This window comes from Dermacentor albipictus, chromosome 6, assembly GCF_038994185.2.
Source record: "Dermacentor albipictus isolate Rhodes 1998 colony chromosome 6, USDA_Dalb.pri_finalv2, whole genome shotgun sequence".
Taxonomy (NCBI): Eukaryota; Metazoa; Arthropoda; class Arachnida; order Ixodida; family Ixodidae; genus Dermacentor; species Dermacentor albipictus.
In genome coordinates, this window is record NC_091826.1 from 19,057,798 (window position 1) to 19,077,545 (window position 19,748).

At 46.3% G+C, this 19,748-nt stretch overlaps 1 protein-coding gene and 1 long non-coding RNA gene across 4 annotated transcripts in view; one reads left to right on the forward strand and one right to left on the reverse strand.

Annotated features, from left to right (window-relative positions):
* Window positions 1-19,210, forward strand: part of LOC135896320 (neuronal acetylcholine receptor subunit beta-4-like) — an 86,361-nt gene extending 67,151 nt beyond the window's left edge. Inside the window, exons 1-9 of one of the 3 annotated variants that reach the window (XM_065424686.2) lie at window positions 5,868-6,001; window positions 8,098-8,261; window positions 8,562-8,606; window positions 13,304-13,413; window positions 14,508-14,574; window positions 15,354-15,518; window positions 17,076-17,143; window positions 18,376-18,602; window positions 18,827-19,210. In XM_065424686.2, coding sequence (XP_065280758.2) covers window positions 5,947-6,001; window positions 8,098-8,261; window positions 8,562-8,606; window positions 13,304-13,413; window positions 14,508-14,574; window positions 15,354-15,518; window positions 17,076-17,143; window positions 18,376-18,602; window positions 18,827-19,179 — 1,254 coding nt within the window. In that variant the 5' untranslated portion in view covers window positions 5,868-5,946 and the 3' untranslated portion in view covers window positions 19,180-19,210. Of the gene's footprint in view, window positions 1-5,867; window positions 6,002-8,097; window positions 8,262-8,561; window positions 8,607-13,303; window positions 13,414-14,507; window positions 14,575-15,353; window positions 15,519-17,075; window positions 17,144-18,375; window positions 18,603-18,826 lie in introns of those variants that run through there. The other 2 variants (XM_070540039.1, XM_070540038.1) reach the window with 2 other exon arrangements.
* Window positions 16,990-18,957, reverse strand: LOC139060826 (uncharacterized). Its single transcript, XR_011515058.1, has 2 exons — window positions 18,818-18,957; window positions 16,990-17,132 (listed from the first exon to the last, which is right to left on the reverse strand). It is a non-coding gene; the product is annotated as an uncharacterized lncRNA (long non-coding RNA).
* Window positions 19,211-19,748: the final 538 nt, after the last annotated feature.

The following is a 19,748-nucleotide window of genomic DNA, read 5'->3' on the forward strand; positions in this document are numbered from 1 at the left end:
TAACCACCGTAACAAATTCACGTGAGATGACATATTGACATATTGAATTTGTCCGCTTTGAATGATCTAATGGATGCCGTATACAGAACCGCGATATCAGTTCTTGATGCAGAATTATGAATTTGTAAACTTCGTGCTTCTATTTTTTTCAAACAGTCAAATATTTGAAAATCGTTTTAAGAAAATTAAAGCCCTAAATCGAAATTGCGCTTCCAACAGTCACTAGAATTTAACTTTCTCTTTCAAATGCAACAAATTTTATCAAAATCGGTCCAGGGGTTATCTCATAAAAACGTTTTTGCGTTTTACATGTATTTGAATAGGCCGCGTCGGAGTTTTGTCGGAGCTAAAGCTTCCTCTTAAAAATGCAAAATGTGCTCTCGTAAAGAAAGAAAGCAATTTCTACTTTCTCCGGAAGGGCGAAGTACTGAGAACTGTGGCAAGAATTCGCACTGCGCTTCAATTTTTTTGGACAATAATTAATTAATTTAATTATGCGGTTTTACGTGTCAAAACCACTTTCTGATTATGAGGCACGCCGTAGTGGTGGACTCCGGAAATTTCGACCACCTGGGGTTCTTTAACGTGCACCTAAATCTAAGCACACGGGTGTTTTCGCATTTCGCCCCAATCGAAATGCGGCCGCCGTGGCCGGGATTCGATCGCGCGACCTCGTGCTCAGCAGCCTAACACCATAGCCACTGAGCAACCACGGCGGGTAATTTTTCGGACAGTTTTCTAAGTATTCACGAGTCCGACTAACGCGGGCACGACATACGCTGGTGCGCCATAGTTTTTGGCTTAACACGCCGCGTACGTCATGTAATGGCGTCGCATAGGCGCCACTACGCTGCCTGTGAAGAGCCGCGCCAGTAAAATGATATCAGTTTCAGGTTCCAACGTCCCTATTGTTTTGAAATTATGATACTTAATAATCAGAGAAGACTTAAGCTAAAAGCCACGCGCTGTTAGTGTAATGTTTTGTGACTTATTTGTTTGCGGACTGCCATTTGAAAATTTCCCGGAATAATCACTCAGGACCATATGATCTGGTTTGAGCAACTTTGGTGGTTAGTATTATAGCTTCTACCTCGAACATGCAGCCTACATCAGTGCGGTCAATCCTTGCCATGTTGTTCCTTTAGATTAGGGTGACGGGGCATTGTCCCATCTTCGCTGTATCCCAATTGCCCTCTTCAACAATCCAATAAACATGTGCTGCTGCAATGCATCGTTGCCAGGACATTTTACCTTGGAGTTGACAGCTTTGTTACATCTGGTCGCTGCTCACGTGGCCGCTTGACACGACGTAATTGCTGCGGGGGCCTTTTCTCCATGGCGTAACCGGTGCGAGGCAGTTGCCGCGGGACGTCTTCGCTGCGCTCTGTTTCCACTTCTGGGGAGGCTCTACTCTGAGCTACTGTCGTTTTTGTCGGAGGAGTTCCTCCTTGGAGAAGAAGAGTTCCTTCGGCAGTGGTCATGCCGTTTCCTGTCGGTGGCTGATGGACGCGTATGGCTTAATTTTCGACCAGCCTGGTTCTTTTATAGCCAGGACATCAGAAGTATTCATTTAATGCACATAGAATGTAGGTGCCCGCGATTTCTGTGTGTGTGTGCGTGATCTCGTATACATGATCATTTTTGTATATGCACATCTCGTGCGCATCACTTCAATATTGCGTAAAGTGTTCTGTCACATCATCATTGTACATAACCATTGTGTACACTGTATATATCGAACATCATTTTATATATGTGGCATTTGGTTTATGTGTAACTGTGCCTTTCGGTGTGTATATGTGATTATATGTTGGCGAGTGAGGACTCGGGCACTACTTTGAAAACATGCCGTGTTTCGTTTTTTATGTTATCGTCCTGGTGGAATTGTGCCGCGATTGTGACTCAGTGCTCGTATTGTCTCTTGTCGGAATAAACATTTTCTGAACACAAAGCTTTCTACATCTAGGGAAAATTTGAGAAGGGAAGAAAAGCTATCCTACTGTGAAAACTTGCCCTGTAACGTCATTTAGGCTTCAGCGCAATGACTTCATTAGTTTACAAAAATTTATAAAAACGACCTTGCAAAGAAAGGGTACTGGCAAATTGAACAAGTGTATAGTTAAAAATACAAACAAAATTAACTAGGGAAATCTAGGGAATTACTTTATCCGATTTAGCGAAAAACTGGCTTCAGAGGTTGTCAGCACTGCCCTGCATACACATATATGCGGCATAAAAATATCCAGATGTACGCGGAATGACGGCGGCGACGACTACGGCGAAAATTTGTTTCAGCTGTCCATATAATTGCTATCGAAATAAAAAAAAACTACAGAAATTCTGAGAATTGTCTACTATAGCGTAAGCATTGTTTGGCTCGGCTGTGACTTAATTTTTGCTTAGTGTTCCTTACTTGCCTTTCCTAGCTCATGTGCACGTCTACCCATGGCCTTTGCGGTGGCAAAGAATGCGTAGGCTTTAGTAGACAATTGATAGATTTTTTCGTCGCATCCAACCCCTTTAATGCAATTGTACCAATTTGACCCGCCGTGTTTGCTTAGTGGCTATGTTGCCGGGCTGCTAAGCACGAGGTCGCGCGTTCGAATCCCGGCCACGACGGCCGCATTTCGATGGGGGCGAAAACACCCGTGTACTGAGGTTTATGTGCTCGTTAGAGAACCCCAGGTGTTTGAAATTTCCGGAGTGCCCCCACTACGGCGTACCTAATAATCAGAAAGTGGTTTTGGCCCGTAAAACCCCATAACTTAATTATTTTAATTGTACCAATTTAGCCGGAACGCCAGGCGCGCAGCTTGCCGCAGTAGCGCGTGAGGCGTTGGGTAAGGGTAGAGTGCATCGCTGAGATGACATGTCACCCTCGCTGTCGCTCACGAAAGCCTGCGTTATGCATGCGCGAGTTCCTTGTCCACACAAGCTCTCGCTTGCGTTCTGAATGCGCCTCGGTAAGGCCAAAGCGTAAGGCCCGACGAAAACGCGCCAAGCGTCTCAACGTGCTCGCTTGCCCGCGAGGTGTTCGTATCTCGAGCGACGTTCAGCAGCGTTCAACCCGCCGTGGTTGCTCAGTGGCTATGGTGTTGGGCTGCTGAGCACGAGGTCGCGGGATCGAATCCCGGCCACGACGGCCGCATTTCGATGGGGGCGAAAACACCCGTGTACTGAGGTTTATGTGCTCGTTAGAGAACCCCAGGTGTTTGAAATTTCCGGAGTGCCCCCACTACGGCGTACCTAATAATCAGAAAGTGGTTTTGGCCCGTAAAACCCCATAACTTAATTATTTTAATTGTACCAATTTAGCCGGAACGCCAGGCGCGCAGCTTGCCGCAGTAGCGCGTGAGGCGTTGGGTAAGGGTAGAGTGCATCGCTGAGATGACATGTCACCCTCGCTGTCGCTCACGAAAGCCTGCGTTATGCATGCGCGAGTTCCTTGTCCACACAAGCTCTCGCTTGCGTTCTGAATGCGCCTCGGTAAGGCCAAAGCGTAAGGCCCGACGAAAACGCGCCAAGCGTCTCAACGTGCTCGCTTGCCCGCGAGGTGTTCGTATCTCGAGGGACGTTCAGCAGCGTTCAACCCGCCGTGGTTGCTCAGTGGCTATGGTGTTGGGCTGCTGAGCACGAGGTCGCGGGATCGAATCCCGGCCACGGCGGCCGCATTTCGATGGGGGTGAAATGCGAAAACACCCGTGTGCTTAGATTTAGGTGCACGTTAAAGAACCCCAGGTGGTCAAAATTTCCGGAGTCCTCCACTACGGCGTGCCTCATAATCAGAAAGTGGTTTTGGCACGTAAAACCCCAAATATTAATTAATTCAGCAGCGTTCAATTGAACGCTGGGCCACACCGAAACTTCAAGTTGGCCCAACCCCAAATTTAAGATGACCCACCCTGAAATTTTCGCTGGCCCACCTCCAGATTTCAACTTGACCCACCCCCAAATACAAGTTGAACTATCCCTAAATTTCAAGTTGGCCCTTGACCATATGCTTTGGCAGTGCCCCGCGGCCTTCAGAGACTGTGACAAGGAACAAGAATGGTGGCGGCAAATGCTGCACAGTGAATCACTCTCGGACCAATTACGGGCGGTCCAGAAGGCCCGCGATGTGGCTGAAGGGCTCGGCCTGACAGTCCCAACGTGGCAGCGGCCCGCGTCAACTTAGGGTTGACCTTCAGGACCCAATAAAGTTATTCACACCATACCACACCCCCACATTTTCGCGTCACTGCTCGCACGTTCGTCGTCGCCGTCTTACACAGCAGGCTGGCTCTATCTCGAAAGCGGTCGTCTTGCGCGAAGGAAGGACTATGGGTAACCATAGATTAGGCATTTGTAAAATTGTGGTATGTTGAGTATTCCCGCATGCCGCACCGAATTACGTGTTCGGTGGCCATAGTGACGATCCTCGTCTGCCGACAACGCTGGTCGCCCGAATGACGAGATTCGAGCAAGGATTTGACGAGAAACGTGAGGAAAACCGGCTTAATCGGCTGGGTCTTGGTGATGGTTCATCGCACGATAGCTTCCTAGGGAATGCACGTATCGCAGGCCGCCCCATTAATGTGATCACGCTTTGTGCTGCTTCAGGATTAAGTAAAAAATTCTAGCACGCGTGCGCAGCTGTCCCAGTACGACCATTGTTCTTCCAGGCGTGCAGTGCGCAGCGAAAGAATATTTCTACACCAATAAATGTGCGCACACGCGCGAGCGATTTTGTCAGAGCGATAACCTATCAAAGTAATCAGCCGGAAAAAGTGGTCGTATTGCAGCTCCGGAAGAGTTTACCATCCTAAAGCTTGATTACAAAGACGGCGCCGAATAAAACAACACACGAAGAAGGGGGACACGAGACAGCACGTAGGCGCCTACGTGCTGTCTCGTGTCCCCCTTCTTCGTGTGTTGTTTTATTCGGCGCCGTCTTTGTAATCATGCTTAACCAACTGGCCCACCAACACATGCTCAGATCCTAAAGCTGGAGCCGGGCGTGGGCTTCCTTGAACTCCGTCTTTAGCACGGCAGTGTGCTTTTGCCTGGCGGGCACATGGACGCTCGCAAGACATTAACATAGTCTTGTAAACAAGACAAGAACAGGAAGCGCGAAGAGTTCATTGCTGGCTCTTATTTACTGCCAGTTTGTTTTGATCACGGGGATTACTTCCACACACGTTTAGACGGCTAACGCAATGACACGCGAATAACTAGACATCTAGAGCATTAACCTGCTTTGGAGCATCGATGTTCTATATGTCTGTTTAAGTTTCACTTTGCCAGAAGGGGAGTAAGATACGTCTGGAATGGGATGCCACGTGGCCCATTGAAGAAGGCGAGATGACCGATATCCACAGTCCCACATGATCATTTGGAATCATCGACGAAATTCATCTTAAAACTCATTGTGCGCAACAAACAGGGACGAAGAATAAAAGAAACACAAGGACGAGCGCTTACTAACAACTCAGTTGTTAGTAAGTTGTTAGTAAGCGCTCGTCCTTGTGTTTCTTCTATTCTTAGTCCCTGTTTGTTGCGCACAATAAGTTTTAAGATGAATTTGTTCCAACTAGGCCGACTCGCAGTCTTGCGTCTACGAAAGCCCGTATTTTCCCATATATACCTATGCGATCATAGAGGAAATATGTGATGGAGCATACAGGTCTCTTCTGAAAGACGATAGATAGAAAGATATGAAAGGCGAAATTTAGCTTTTAGAGAACGTCGACGTCTGAACTTGTCGACTTAGTGGACTGGCGCGCGGCCACTGAAACCGAAATAGCGCCATCCGAAACGAAAGACAAGAAGGCAAAGGCCAGCTTGCTCCAGAAGGAAGCGCGGGACCTCCAGTACCGCCCCCTGACGGAGGGATCCCTTACGAGCACCCACAGTCCGCGTTGAAGAAATCGGCGCCGAGAGAAACTGATCTTCGCAGGGCAGGACGTGATGAAGCTACAGATTCTCTTTGTTTTGATCTGTAATGTGCGGCTCCTTCCTTCGGGTAAGTTGTTTACTTCTTTTAAGAGTTCTAACGTTTTTGTTCTTTTTACTGCCTTTTGGTGGCACGTTGCGGATGCGATGTCTGAACAGAAGTTCCACATGAGAATCAGACGAAGTGAAGTTTTAGCATTGCCATTGGTAGTGCCATAACACCACAAATTCCCATTGCTATAGCGCATTGTGGTGTCGTCTCCCTTCCGTCCTTGTTTGCTGGCACTAAATATGCTTTCCAAGAAGTGAAGTTGTCTTCGGATAGGATTTTGTACAGGACAGACACCTTCATTCGTGAGGAAACTCACGGTTGCTCGAGCTCGGAAGCAATGTAAGGAAATCAGTATGTAGGCCGATCCTTAAACCACTGCTCGATGCATGTCCTTGCAAAAACTTTTTTCTTTTTTTAAATGTTGGTCGATGGCAAGGTCCGATACATTAGAACCGGCTATCCTAAAACTCACTAGGGTTGTCTTCGGCTGGTAAAGACTAGCAACGACTGACTTTTTCAATTTCCATCACGTTGACGTTCCCTCATGGCTCGACGTTATGTCTGGATCCACAGCCCTGAATGCGAAATTGGCTGACTGCGTGTCAAACTTGACTATGAATATGTCTGAACAGAAGTACCCCGTGAGAATCAAACAAAATGGTCTTCGAATGGAATTTTGTTTGCGTTTCAAGGATAAGCATGTACCAAATTCGCTGCAGCAAGAAGGTGAATTAAGAAGCTTCTGTAAATTATGAGAAAGGATGGAAAGGGACCGGTACACAGATGTTAGTCAGTCTGCATAGGCCTGACAGTCTAAACACTACGCTAGAATATTCAGTGAAGGCCAGAAGCGAGTCGTACATGGCTGGCTTATCGAGCCCGTCCACTGGTCGGATACAGGCCTCGTATTTCAATATCGTTGTTAAGTCTAGGTAACCGTAAAGTGCCTCTTCATGAGCCTGATTTCTAAAACAAGTTGTTCAACATTTTCTTTTTCGAACAAAAAGGGTAATTTTGAATGAATTCAATGTCAATTGAATAAAATACTTACAAAGTAACATTCTAATAATAAGAACGAATTATGTAGCAATGAAATGGTAATCGAATAAAATGATTTAGCATAATATTTACCGATTAGTAATTGTTTGCTGAACTCCGCACCTGAAAGGTCGCTCCATAACCCTACTTTCATTTTCACGCTAGTACACCTTGTTTAAATATAGATATTGAAGTAAAGAAAAAACAAATTCTGGGGTTGTAGGTGTCAAAAACGATTTGATTATGAAGCGCGTCGCAGGGAGGAGTTCCGCATTAACTCGGAAGACCCGGGGTTCTTTAACGTGAAACCAAATCTAAGTACACGAACGTTTTCGCCCCTCGCTGCGTCGAAATGCGGCAGTCGTGGCCGGCAATCTATCCCGTGACCTCGTGCTTAGCAGTACAGCACCGAAAGCCACAAGGCCACCACAGCGGGTCGGTATTAAAGTCTGCGTAGCCAGAATTAAACGTCGGGCTTTGGTAAGGGCGCAAACACAAAAGTGTAATGCAGGAAGGAGCCCGCTGTATTAGACGTGAGTCAATTAGCCAATTATCATTACACAGTTAGACACTTAGATGCGGTATCGAGAAGCCCAGGTCGCAAGCATTACACACTTGCGCTTTTTGCTCATGCTTTCTTCCTAATATATACGGGCGCGTTATTGTTGCACGTGACCCCTGCGGTTCAAGGGGCGTTTCACGTCCGCTATCTTGGCCGGTAGCGGAGCTGGTTAATATTCCGAGATCTAATTTAATGCCCGAACCCTTAAAGAAAAGAGAGAGAGAGAGAAAAAAATGGGCGAGGGGATGGCCGTTACGGTGGCGTAATTGGTAAATCACCGCACGCGTAATGCGGAGGGTGCAGGTTCGCTCCCCACTTGCGGCAAATAATCTTTTCGCCCACGTTTATTTACCTTTGACTTACTATTTCTGCAATTCAATTAAACATAGCGGTTATACTTCCACTATGCTTTATCTGTCTAGCAAGGTCCGTCACTTCGCATATGATCGAACGACTCGGATCCCCGATTATTTTGGTTCGCTATATGCAAAAGGCCGTTTTAACTTCTTTCCAGAAGAGACACCGAAACAAGAGATGCAGACGCACATCGAGCGTCTCCACGAGAAGCTCCTGAGCGCTGACGTGTACGACAAAACACTGAGGCCCGTCCCTACATCTAACGAGAGCACGGCCACCTTGGTCGAGGCGTCCTTCCCTCACCGCCACATCGTCAGCGTCGTAAGTGTGGGCCTCGTGAACTTGCTGCGCTCGTAGCGTAAGTGACAAGCTGCACATAATACGTTCACCTGTTGGCAATTCCCTATGTCTAACCTGTCAAGTAGGCGTAACCTGACGTGTATCTTTAGTGCGACTCTAATTGTTTGACCAATAAAAGCAAAGCCGATCATCCGCTTGCACGTGGTTGCTTCTTCTTGACTGTTGTCATCGAGGGTTTAAGTGTTCACGGTAATTCGTGTGTTCTTTTTTTTGTTTGTGGGTTCTCAGAGGTATTAGTTTCCCAATTCGTTTTCCACGCAGGAACTCGAAGAGGGATGGCTGACTGTTGTTGGGCCACTGTTGCTCGTAAGTCTCAGTTTTCCTGGTTTAATAAGGCTTAATTCTCCGAAGAGATAGCCCATCACTGTTGTTAATACAATTTCTATTAGTAGAAGAACAATTTGAGAGAAAAAAATAGGATTATTCACACGTAAATGCGTGCTACACAGATACGACGTAGAACGAGGAGCCACAGTTCCGGACTGCACCGTGAATTCCTGTCAATGTCTGCAAAAAAGAAGTGCAAGAAGCTTTCATATACTATTGGAAGACGACAGAACAATTTCCTAGTTGCGACTATTTGTTTACGCTGCAAAACACATTATATGCTGCGTGCTTCTTTTAGGCCATAGGGAATTAAAAATCGCCTATTCCAAATAGCACAATTATAGTCCTCGAGCTCGATTACTCTTGCGGAAGAAATAAAAATGTTTTTTTCAATTTATTTCAAACGTTTTCTATTTAAGTATTTAGGTAATTGCTTTACGACACATTGCAATTTACCAATTGTTGCCGGTGAGCTCGCAAGGACCATTAATTTGAAATAAATCGTCAGATTGACGCTAGTTTCGAGAACTCCAGAAATTTCCGCCAAATTCACTGGCGAAGCAGTCACATTAGTGCTTCAATGCATAAAACGTCATTTTCTTTAAAAAAAGAAAAGTAATTGTGATAACCATGCATTTTTTTCCACGAATTTGACGATGCATATCTGGAAACAGGGGCCATCATTGGAATTCGTTTCAGCTGAGTATACCTCAGCCAAGTAGACTGGGAATATGCTTTAGAAGTCCGACTCTTTGGCTAGTCAGAAATGTTGCCCGGATGTACCTTGTCGATTTAGCATCTACTATTCGTGAACTTAAATATGTGCTTGAAAGTAATCTATAGGCACATATTCAGTGATTTTTTTAATAACTCGAATATGCATTTCAACTTACTCTGCGAGTAATATCGGCCTCTTCGAGCAATAAAATTCTAGGATTAGAATTTTCTTATCAGCCCCAGGCAACATTTTAAAGTTCTATGTGTTCTAAAAAGAAAACATGCTTGGTATGCATCTTTGCCATTAAGACATGCGCAGATGCAGGAGTGTATCGTAAGCGTATGTGGAATCCATGGTGTCTGCCAATCAGATCCCGTTCACATTTTATTAGCCTAATAGATGGATCACAAAATGGTGGAACACGACTCCTCAAATTAAAACAGGACGCTTGCTCATTTGCGATGTCACTGCACTGAGTGCTCCTGCGCAATCGGAACCTTCTTTTATTCTTTCAGTCCCCTTTTCCCTTTCCCCAGTGTAGGGTAGCCAACCGGGCTCAGTCCTGGTTAACCTCCCTACCTTTCCTTTATCATCTGCTCTCTCTTTTTCTCTCTCTCTCGAGATTAAAATATGCGCGGAAAAAGTTGCGTCATGGTGGCTCGTGAATTCGCGCCAGTCTTATCGAATTCGACGAAGTTATCTCTAAGGCATTCTATTGACAGATTCGCTATTCTAGAAAAAAAAAGTGACTGCGATTCGATTAGCAGACATTTAGAATTCTGCCTTTACTGACGATTCACCATTGCATCTGTGCGTGTCTGTATTGCAATGTCGTATACATGTGCCTATGTGCCTTCCGCAACAAAGAACTAGATGTGCATGAACGTACGCTCTGTAGTTTTCCTTGTCTTTGAATTTTATCTGCTAGTTTTTTTTCCACATTCGGACATTCTGCTGTGAGTATATTGTGTAAAAACACACGTACACCACTTACGTAGAGTAAAATAGTAAATACATATCATGTGATATTAAATACTATGCTTACTATACACTAAATAAATTACTGGTTGGTTGAACGATTGATTGATTTATTGATTGATTACTAATACGTGACACGAGTGCTCTGCGCCGACGTTTCTCATTGGTCTCAGCGGCACAAACGAGATTTGTCACTAATAGATGAGAAACCACCATGTCGGAGACATGCGTCTTATAATTACAAATTTTAATAATGATTAAGCTGTCATTAGCCGCAATACTTCCGATTGTCCCACGACAACTATACCTGTGACCGAGTTCATGTTAGGCGCAATGGGAGCAACGTTATGGATAAAATCAGGGGAGAAAGTTGAACGTTCCTCGTTTATTTGCGAGCCTTACAAGTGATTAGTAAATACTACTTTTCTCTCTATTTTCATGCTTAATACAAGCCGCGTAGTTGATTTTACCGGTGTCCTCGGTGAACTAAACCAGGTACCTTGCGTAAATCTGAAGGGGATAATAGGATACATCTCACGGGTGATGTAAGCGAAGTTCGAAGTGCGTGAGTTAGGTGCGGCGTTTGACATTCTGAAAATAGGGCAAAATTCCGAACGCAATCCAAGAAGATTTATAACTGAGTCTGATACCGTGGTGAAATTTCGTGAAAATAGGGGCAACTTTATAGATGATCAGTACGACTGGTTACATGTGCCTAGGTGAGTTGCCGTCTTTGGGGGAAAAATACCTTAGGCAAATACTCGAAAGTGTTATACAGCCTTTCAATAGATGAAGCGCCAATAGTGACGGCGCACAGGAAGGAACACAGACAGGACAAGGCGCCTTGTCCTGTCTGTGTTCCTTCCTATGTGCCGTCACTATTGGCGCTTCAGCTATTGGAAGCTATGCACTAACTAGCCCCACAACGTGTTTTACTCTTATAAAGCCGTTATGAACAAATTATCTCGGTGTTCCTGGAGAACTATATGGGACACCAATTTTATATTTAGTAGAAATTGTCTCTTATGTCTGAATGTTGTCCGTATGAATTGTGTGGAGTTGTGTCTAACGCATGTGCTGAGCGAGATGTGGGCGCATATAGGTTGCTTAACGGTGCTGTGCAAAACGTCAAACGCATGCTTTCCTGTTGCCATGAGATGGCGACATAAGACGCTAAATTTAAATTTGCACAAAATTGGGTGCATCTCAAAAGTCACACGCGCGCAGTGTTTTAAATTATGTGATTTAATTACATACAAGTGAACCTGTTGACCGGATGTGTATAAAAATTGGCTTTCGGCAACGAAAGCGTTCCGTAACCTGCCCGTAACGGTCATCAGCCACGACGGCGTTCAAAGAGCGAAAGATCAGTTGCATCTAGGGGTGATATTTTCGACCGACAACTTCCGGTGGTACTTCATCTTGGCGAGCTTTCGCGAGCCTCTAAATAAAATGCGTCGAAGCAGACGGACGAAAGCGTTTCTGCCGCAGCGCTTTAAACGCCGTCTGTCGTCTGTCACCGCGGGCTGCGCTTGTCACACCCGAGAACGCGACATGGCGGCGACAAACGCCCGGGGGTTTACAGCGCGCACGAAGCCACCAGTCATCCCGGCTCACCCTTGGCCTTTGTACCTGCCACAGGTTGCCTCAGCCGCGCGGGCAACCATGCGCATTCACGACTGGGCTGATATATGACGAGACGCCCGCTCACCTACACTCCCCTCTCCACGCTTGATCACGTTACGTTCTTGTATATCTAAATTAAACCAACGCTATTAAAGGGAGTTACGCAACAGTTTTCGTACGGTGGCGGGGTCGGTACTAAATGTCAATGACCGAACAGCCAGCAACGCAACCTGCGTCGGAGCACCGAGCTTGCTTTGAAGCCTAGTTATGAATGATTGCAAAATTTAAAAAAAGTTAACTTGGGTATACCACACTTCGATAGGCAATTTCATTTCGTGGTTTATTTTTGCTTGTAATCTGTAATTGTTTTGTTCCTCGCGTCACATTTTGCCGTCTCCAATGTTGGATATTAGCTAGGAGGCACTTCACAGCCACGCCAATAAAATTACATCGTTTTCAGGTTTAATCTGTGTTATTGTTTAGCACTGTTAATATTTTGGGGTGAGAATATCTAATATAAAAGGCATGTGCCGTCGGTGTTTTGTTTCATGACATTTGCTTGTGGGCTGCCATTATCAAAATTCTGAGGAATAATTTTGTCAAGAGTGTAAGACCTCTGATATTTGTTTGTAGGTACGGAGATGCAGGTTACCGTGGTGGGTGTCGTGATAAGCGTTAACCGCTGCTCCAGTTGTTCATTCGCGGGAGTGGTGTCTATAGGGGCATCTGTGTATAGTAGGGTGTTTGGGGTGGTATCTCACTGTTGGCTGTTTGCGCCCAGCGTTGTGCTCAGGGCGCATGTTGCGCGGCAGTGTGTGCGGTGATGATTCTGGCTAGGAGGTTGGAGGGTAACGTGTGGACCGGTACGAGGCGAGATCGAAGGAAAATCGACGGCATTCGCTGCTTGAAGGCTGCCGTCTGTTCCACTCAGACCACACTGCATGAGCACAGCTGCGCTGCACGAACTCTGTATGGCGTCTGTGCCTACATCACTCATGCCAGCAGCGGTATAGCGGACGGCCTGGCTCAGCTTCGGAGCCGACTGAGCAGAACGTTGTTGTTGTTGCTGCTGTTGCTGTTGTTGTTGTCGTTTTTGTTGTTGTTGTCGTCGTCGTCGCTGTTGTTGTTGGTGTTGTTGCCTCAACACATGACTCGTACCCGCGAGGGGGATTGGCCACACTGCATTGATTGAAACGTACGCCCAACAACATACCAAAAGGGTTTGCAGACCTAACCTGCCAAGCACGGGAGACTCGTGTTCCGTCGATACTGTGCCAGACAGACGATGTTTCGAGTGTGATAAGTATAATTTCTATCGCAATAAAAACGAAAAAAAAACTTTTCGAACGTACAGGTGTGGACAGACGACGCCCTCTCCTGGAACTCGAGCGAATACGGGGGTCTCACTTCCCTGGACATTCCGGCGGGTGAAATCTGGACACCGGATTTGTCGGTCTTGAATGCGTAAGACCTCATTCTTTGGCTGCGTTCACCCATCCCAAGTCATCTCTTTCCTTTGGCAGCCCTGTTGAATTTCCTTGTGGACAGCAGCCTAAACAACTTGCTTTGATTTCTGGATTCTTGCGGAAACTATACTTACATAGAGTGTTTGCTTCTAGTGCTTATAGAACAAAATGACATTGACGTGTGCGCGCGTAGTGTTTCTACTGCCCAGAGGGCGCGAATGCTTAATTTTTAATGCGGATACGTATGCCACACTTCTGGTTAGTTCTTTTTTCTTTCTCGATGACTTATCATACTGATGTGTCTGGAATGTGCGGGCGTGTGCTACACAGGAAAAGGGGTAGCTCCAGTTTTTAGCTGCGTATTCAGTTTCCTGACTCTGATGTGGCGTATATAGTTCTCGTTCTTCAAGAAAGAAAGAAAGAAAGAAAGAAAGAAAGAAAGAAAGAAAGAAAGAAAGAAAGAAAGAAACAAACAAACAAAAAAACAAAAAACACAAAAAACAAGCAAGCAAGCAAACAAACAAACAAACAAACAAACAAACAAACAACCTAACAAAACAAAACTAACCTCTTCCAGAGCCTGAAATGTCTTCACTAGGCGTTCGCCGGGCATTTCCTTGATGTGGCCCAACAGGTTTCCGCAACCGCACTTAAACCGTCCGTCGTATAAAGAACAGAGGACGTCGAATAAATGCGACCGTTGTTCGACAGATATATAACAGCGTACGGTGCCTTACGTGTGTTCAATGCAATCACTGTGCGTAACGACACAGTGTGCGGGAGTTGAAGACATTAAGTTTAACACACGGGAGCATACACACACAAAAAAAGACATAAGTGGGCGTGGCACCATCTGGTGCCTGGTGTCAAACCTCACCAAGACGAGGCATTCCACTAGCTCCGGTGTGTCGAAGGCAGTAACTCGGGCTGTAGTTGATCTGTCATGCTGTGGCTGTGTACGTGTGTTTCTTTATCAAAAGTTTCAGTTGCCAGTCGGCGCTGTGTCTGTGAAATAAGGAAAGGAAGTGAATATTAGCAATCGATGTTGTTTGAAACAAACCTTCTTTCCCTTTATTCTCCCCCCTCCCCCAGCAATCCAGAAGATTTTCACATCGAGTACAACGAAGTGTACCTACAAAACAGCGGCCAGATATTTCAGGTAATCACAGTGAATATCCCCAGCGTAGGGTAGCAAACCGGATGTTACCATCTGGTTAACCTCCCTGCCGTTCCCCTTTCTTCTGTCTCTCTCTCTCTCACAGTGCACATCTCTTTGGTGTATGCGAGTGCGAGTTGGACACGTTTGTGCTTCAATGAATAAAGCAGCGTTTTCTTAAAAAAAGTAACTGGAACGCCAATGAATTTCGTGCGAACTGGTGGTGCAGTGCCAACTGAAGCAGTCCGAAGAATTCGTACCAAGTGGATACGCCTTGCGAACTTACCGGCTGTAATTCGTAGACTGAAATATTTGCCGTAAAGCTAACAATAAAAAAAGGTAATTAACGTAATTATGCTAACTATTTAAGTATTTTGAGTTCTCGTAGGAGTAATGGCCACCTGATCGAGTAATTTGGATCAAGGATTAGAATTGTGCTATCCACCACAGGCAATTTTTAAAAACTTGGTGCAGCTATACTTTTCTCCAAGCCACTGGCCTGGACGCACCGCTTTAGAGATGCTACAACTCTGTGAATTTGTATATACGCATCTCTTCCTTATACCATCATCATCATTCATCAGCCCTTTTCCTCCCCGTCCCTTTTCATTTTCCCTTTATTAATTTGCTTCGCCGTCTATATCACGTATGACTTTTGTGGATTGGGACACATCTGGGAAAGTTTCTCTTTTTTTGTAGTGTTTCTTTAAGTAGGTCATGGTTAAGGCCCGACCAACGACGCGTAACTGCCCACTAATCGCTGCCTTGTCACAATGCTGCAGTCTCCGTACGCACGCATCAAGGTCCCGTGCCCCATGGATCTTGCCGACTTCCCCGGGGACGCGCACACGTGCAAGATACGCTTCTCGTCGCTCGTCTACAGTGACGACATGCAGCAGTACGACACCGTGGCCGACCTGGCCGAGAACGCCCTGACTGCTACAGATGTGCGTATTAGACTTAAAGACATATAGCTACGTCTTTACGCAATTTGTCTAATAGCATGACAAACAGCGCAGCACCGTCTGGGCGTAAAAATACTGTAGTTTCCAATGCAGTCGCTGACAATGGGACAACTCCATTTGCATGTTGTATTTTTTATGCGAAGCATATTACGAGGGCTCAACCCAGCTCCTCAGGCGCGGCGGTGACCATGAAACCACGTGACACCGTGACGTCACGACAGAGGAGAAGTGGCTTTGGCTCAACTCTTGCAAGACGGGCTGGGTGGGAATCGAACCAGGGTCTCCGGAGTGTGGGACGGAGACGCTACCACTGAGCCACGAGTACGATGCTTCAAAGGGGTACAAAAGCGCCTCTAGTGAATGCGGTGTTGCCTTAGAAACGCGCTGTTTCTAAGGCGTGCGTCGCTTGCTCAGGCGCACATTTCGTTGCCGCGCCGAACGCTGCTTTGCTCGACGCTCACCGCGTCCAATGCGGGGCGCGTAGTCGCTGCCCTGTAGCCCATTGTCTTACACCCCTTGGCGGGTCGACGGGAACGCTGTCGCGTTCCACTCTTTAAGGCGAAGCAGTAATGCATGAGTTGTTTCTTCGTCTAGCCGAACCAAATATAGCCAAGCAACAGCAGTTCACCAGGCTAAACAGTGGTTCAACAACTAAAATAAAGGCTAGTATGCTTCGCATCCTGGGCTTAACCTTACCTAAGCCACAGCCATTTTTTTTTTCGAGAACTATGGCCATTATGCGAAGCACTGAATTGAAAATTGAAACTAAAATGAAATTTCAAATAAAAGAGCAGTGATGTGCAGAAGCTACTTTTATTGCGTATAGATGCGATCTCAATTTTTTAAACAATAGTGATTTTTTATTTTTCATACGTTTTCTACAGTGTATTCGTGAAAAGGCGTTTGGGTCCATAGTCGGCTCTAGGCTAGTATTTTGGGCCAGTTACAATCAGCGGTATTGCGACCGTTCCGTAGTCAACGAAAAAAATGGCCAGGCTTAGCTTGGTTAAGCCAAGAATGCGCTGCATATTGTGCGAATTGGGGCCCAGCTTTTCCTCCGGCTGTCGTGACGTCACGTCACGTGGTTGCGCTAAAGGTCAATGGTGGCTGCCCGGCCGCGCCCAAGGGCTGAACTGAGTGATAGCAATATGCAACGCATAAAAGAAACACATACATTTACGCCAAAAAGGTGACATAGCTGGGTATAAGGCAGCCTTTAACACAAAGTGTTAGAATTCATTATAGTACAGCGCAACACGAAGCATTACAATGTAATACGCCGGAGAAAGAGAATTTGCAGACAACATATACTTAGTTATGCAATATGAAGTGTTAGCGATACATTTAATGCTATAGCCATAATGTTCGTCCCTATTTCAGCTCCAACAGTCTAGGTTTTATCGTTCAGACGTCGAATAAGCAATAGTAGACAGACAAGCGACATACAGCTTGATGATTGAATGAATTTGTCCCGTTGCTTTATTATGACCATTTGAGGTAAACTTTGTTGTTTGGTCTTTTGTTTCTTGGGCCTTGAAGCCTTGGCAGGACCACCAGTGGGAAGTGACGGTGTTCCCGGCATGGGGCAGCGGTCAGCTGTTGAACAGGTGATAATCGTTATTGATATTCGGAGATGCCATTATCTTTCAAGTAGCATGACTAATCCCTAATTAAAGTTGGCCGTCTTTATTGGGGGGGGGGGGGGGGGGGGGTGTGAGCATGCAGGAGTCATCAAATTACCCGCATGAGAACTGGTAACTGATTAAGCCTATGGCTCACTATCACACCCAAAGAATATCTGTCTCAATTGACTCTCTGTTATCCTAGTCACTCACTCAGTCACTAATCATTCCTTCCATCACTCATCTGTTCGCTTACCCATCGAACAACAACCCATGTTCCCCATATGTATTGGCTCCAGCGCGCGTTCCTATAGGACTACTTGATGCGACGAAGAGGTCATCTATGAAACAATATGAAATAGGAAAGAAAAATGAAACGAGAAAGGAAAATATTTGTGATAATTCAAAGCTCAGTGTCCTACTGGTAGAAGTCAGATAACGATGCTTGAGAATGCGTAGATATAGAAAAAAAATTCACATGAAGACAACTTGTGCACTTCGAGTGAAAATTGGGCAGAAACCATGAACAATTTATGTTGGAAGGCCGGAGATGTCCAAGGATTTAACCAGCAATAAATCGGAAAGCAGTTGGCTTGACAAAGTCTTTGCGTTTCGGGGAAAGTAGGGAAAATGTGTATGAAACTTCTGTAGAGATTGCTGGCGCAAATTTAGGGAAAACATGAAGCGAACTTTCTGTATAGTACAGTGTAGCTTAGAGTACAAACATATTTAAAAATATTTAACTGCACAAGACAGTTTCAAAGAATTCGCTTCGGGGCATAGCCGACCGCCCTGTTACTAAAAAAAGATGCTTCGGATCGTCATAATCATTCTAGTTGTCATCGTCATAATCACCGTTCAGCGTGCCCACGCCTTTGTATGTGACCATCCGCTGTCTTTTCTCAAAAAATTTAACTATTATTCATTTGCCTTTCACGCGCGAAAGAAAAATGAATAATAGTTGAATTTTGAATGGTTGAATAGTTGAATGAATAATAGGTGAATAGTTTAATCGCGCGCGCGCACGCACGCACGCGCACACATACGTTAAGTTACACACACGTTAAGTTACAATCGCGCTTGTTGCACTCCATTCTACCTTTTACTGACTCAAAAGATCGCTGGGTCACGTGATAAACGAGCCTCCGAAGAATACCGAGACGCCCTTGATTAATCTGGGCATTGTTCGTGTGTGTTGTTCGCGCGCGCAACCACAGGACGTATCTGGAGCTGACGTTCCGGCTCCGGAGGCGTTCCTCGGAGTACCTGTTCAGCGTGACCCTGCCCTGGTTATCGTCCGTGGTGCTGATGCTTCTCGTCTTCTGCCTGCCCGCCAACTCTAGCCGGCGCCTGACCCTGTGCTGCATCAACATGCTGCTGCTTGCCCTCATGCTGCGCAGACTGGTCCCGCTTCTCGGGGACTCCTATAGACCACCCAAGATAAGTAAGGAACAACATAAAAAAAAGAGGCAACGCGCGACGACTATTCTTCCGGCTGTTAGTGCAATGTCCTGAAAAGGGCGATTTGTCATCATAACTGTCACTTCGTTGAAAGCTGACGGTTTCTAACGACGCTTCCTGCAACGCTAACTGCCATCTTCTTGTGAACACTTTGACTCGTTCACTCACTGCGGGTGGAATATATTACGTCACCCTCACCGCTCGCAGTGTTCTTCCTGGAGGGCGCCATGCTGCTGCAGGCCGTGGTCACCGCGATCGCCGTGGCGTTCCTCAACGTGACGTCGGAGCACGTGCTGTTTCCGGTGGAGGTTCCGGCTTCCGTGGTCCGGTTGCTGACCGGCCCGGCCGCCGCGGCGCTCTGCCTCTGCCACCTCGACGTGACGAGACACGGAGCGGCCCACACCGCTCCACCTGCCCGAGCGGATGACCCTTCCCTGCAGCAGCCGGTCACGAGGCTGGGCCAGGAGCGGGCCAGGGAGTGGCTGCTGGTGGCCCACGCGCTTGACCGACTGTTTGTCGTCGTCTTCCTAGTTGCCGCCCTTTGCGTGATGCCGCTGTGACGGTACTTGATAAAGATGGATTCAGATAGTCTGTGGACTGTCTCCATACTTCAAGCAAAATTGTTTGCCGTCATGTCGGCTTACGCTATTGACCGTATGACCCGCGGCGGTAGCTAAGTGGCCTTGGCGTTGGTTTGCCGAGCTCGAGATCGTGGGTTCGATTACTGCCAGAGCAGCCGAATTAGAATGGGGCCGGAATGCAAAAACACTCGTGTACCATGAATGGGGGGCTCGATAAAGAAACCATGGTGGTTAAAGTTACTCCGGAGCTTTCTACTACGGCGTGCTTCATAACCTACTGTGCAGTTTTGGTATATCAGGCGCCTCACTTTAAGTAATGTATAAAGCATTAATACAAGTATTAAGTATACCGACATACAAAGTAAACCCTATGGAATATACTGCGTAAGGTATGGCGACAGCCTACTGGCAGATGTCGCCAAGAAATCTCTCTTCTAAGCGGTTTGTTTTTCTGACCTAGTCGCTGGAGAGAGAGAGACAAAAGGGAAGGATAGACAGGAAGGTTAGCAAATGTGAGTACTGGTTGGCTTTCATGTGCCGGCGAAAGG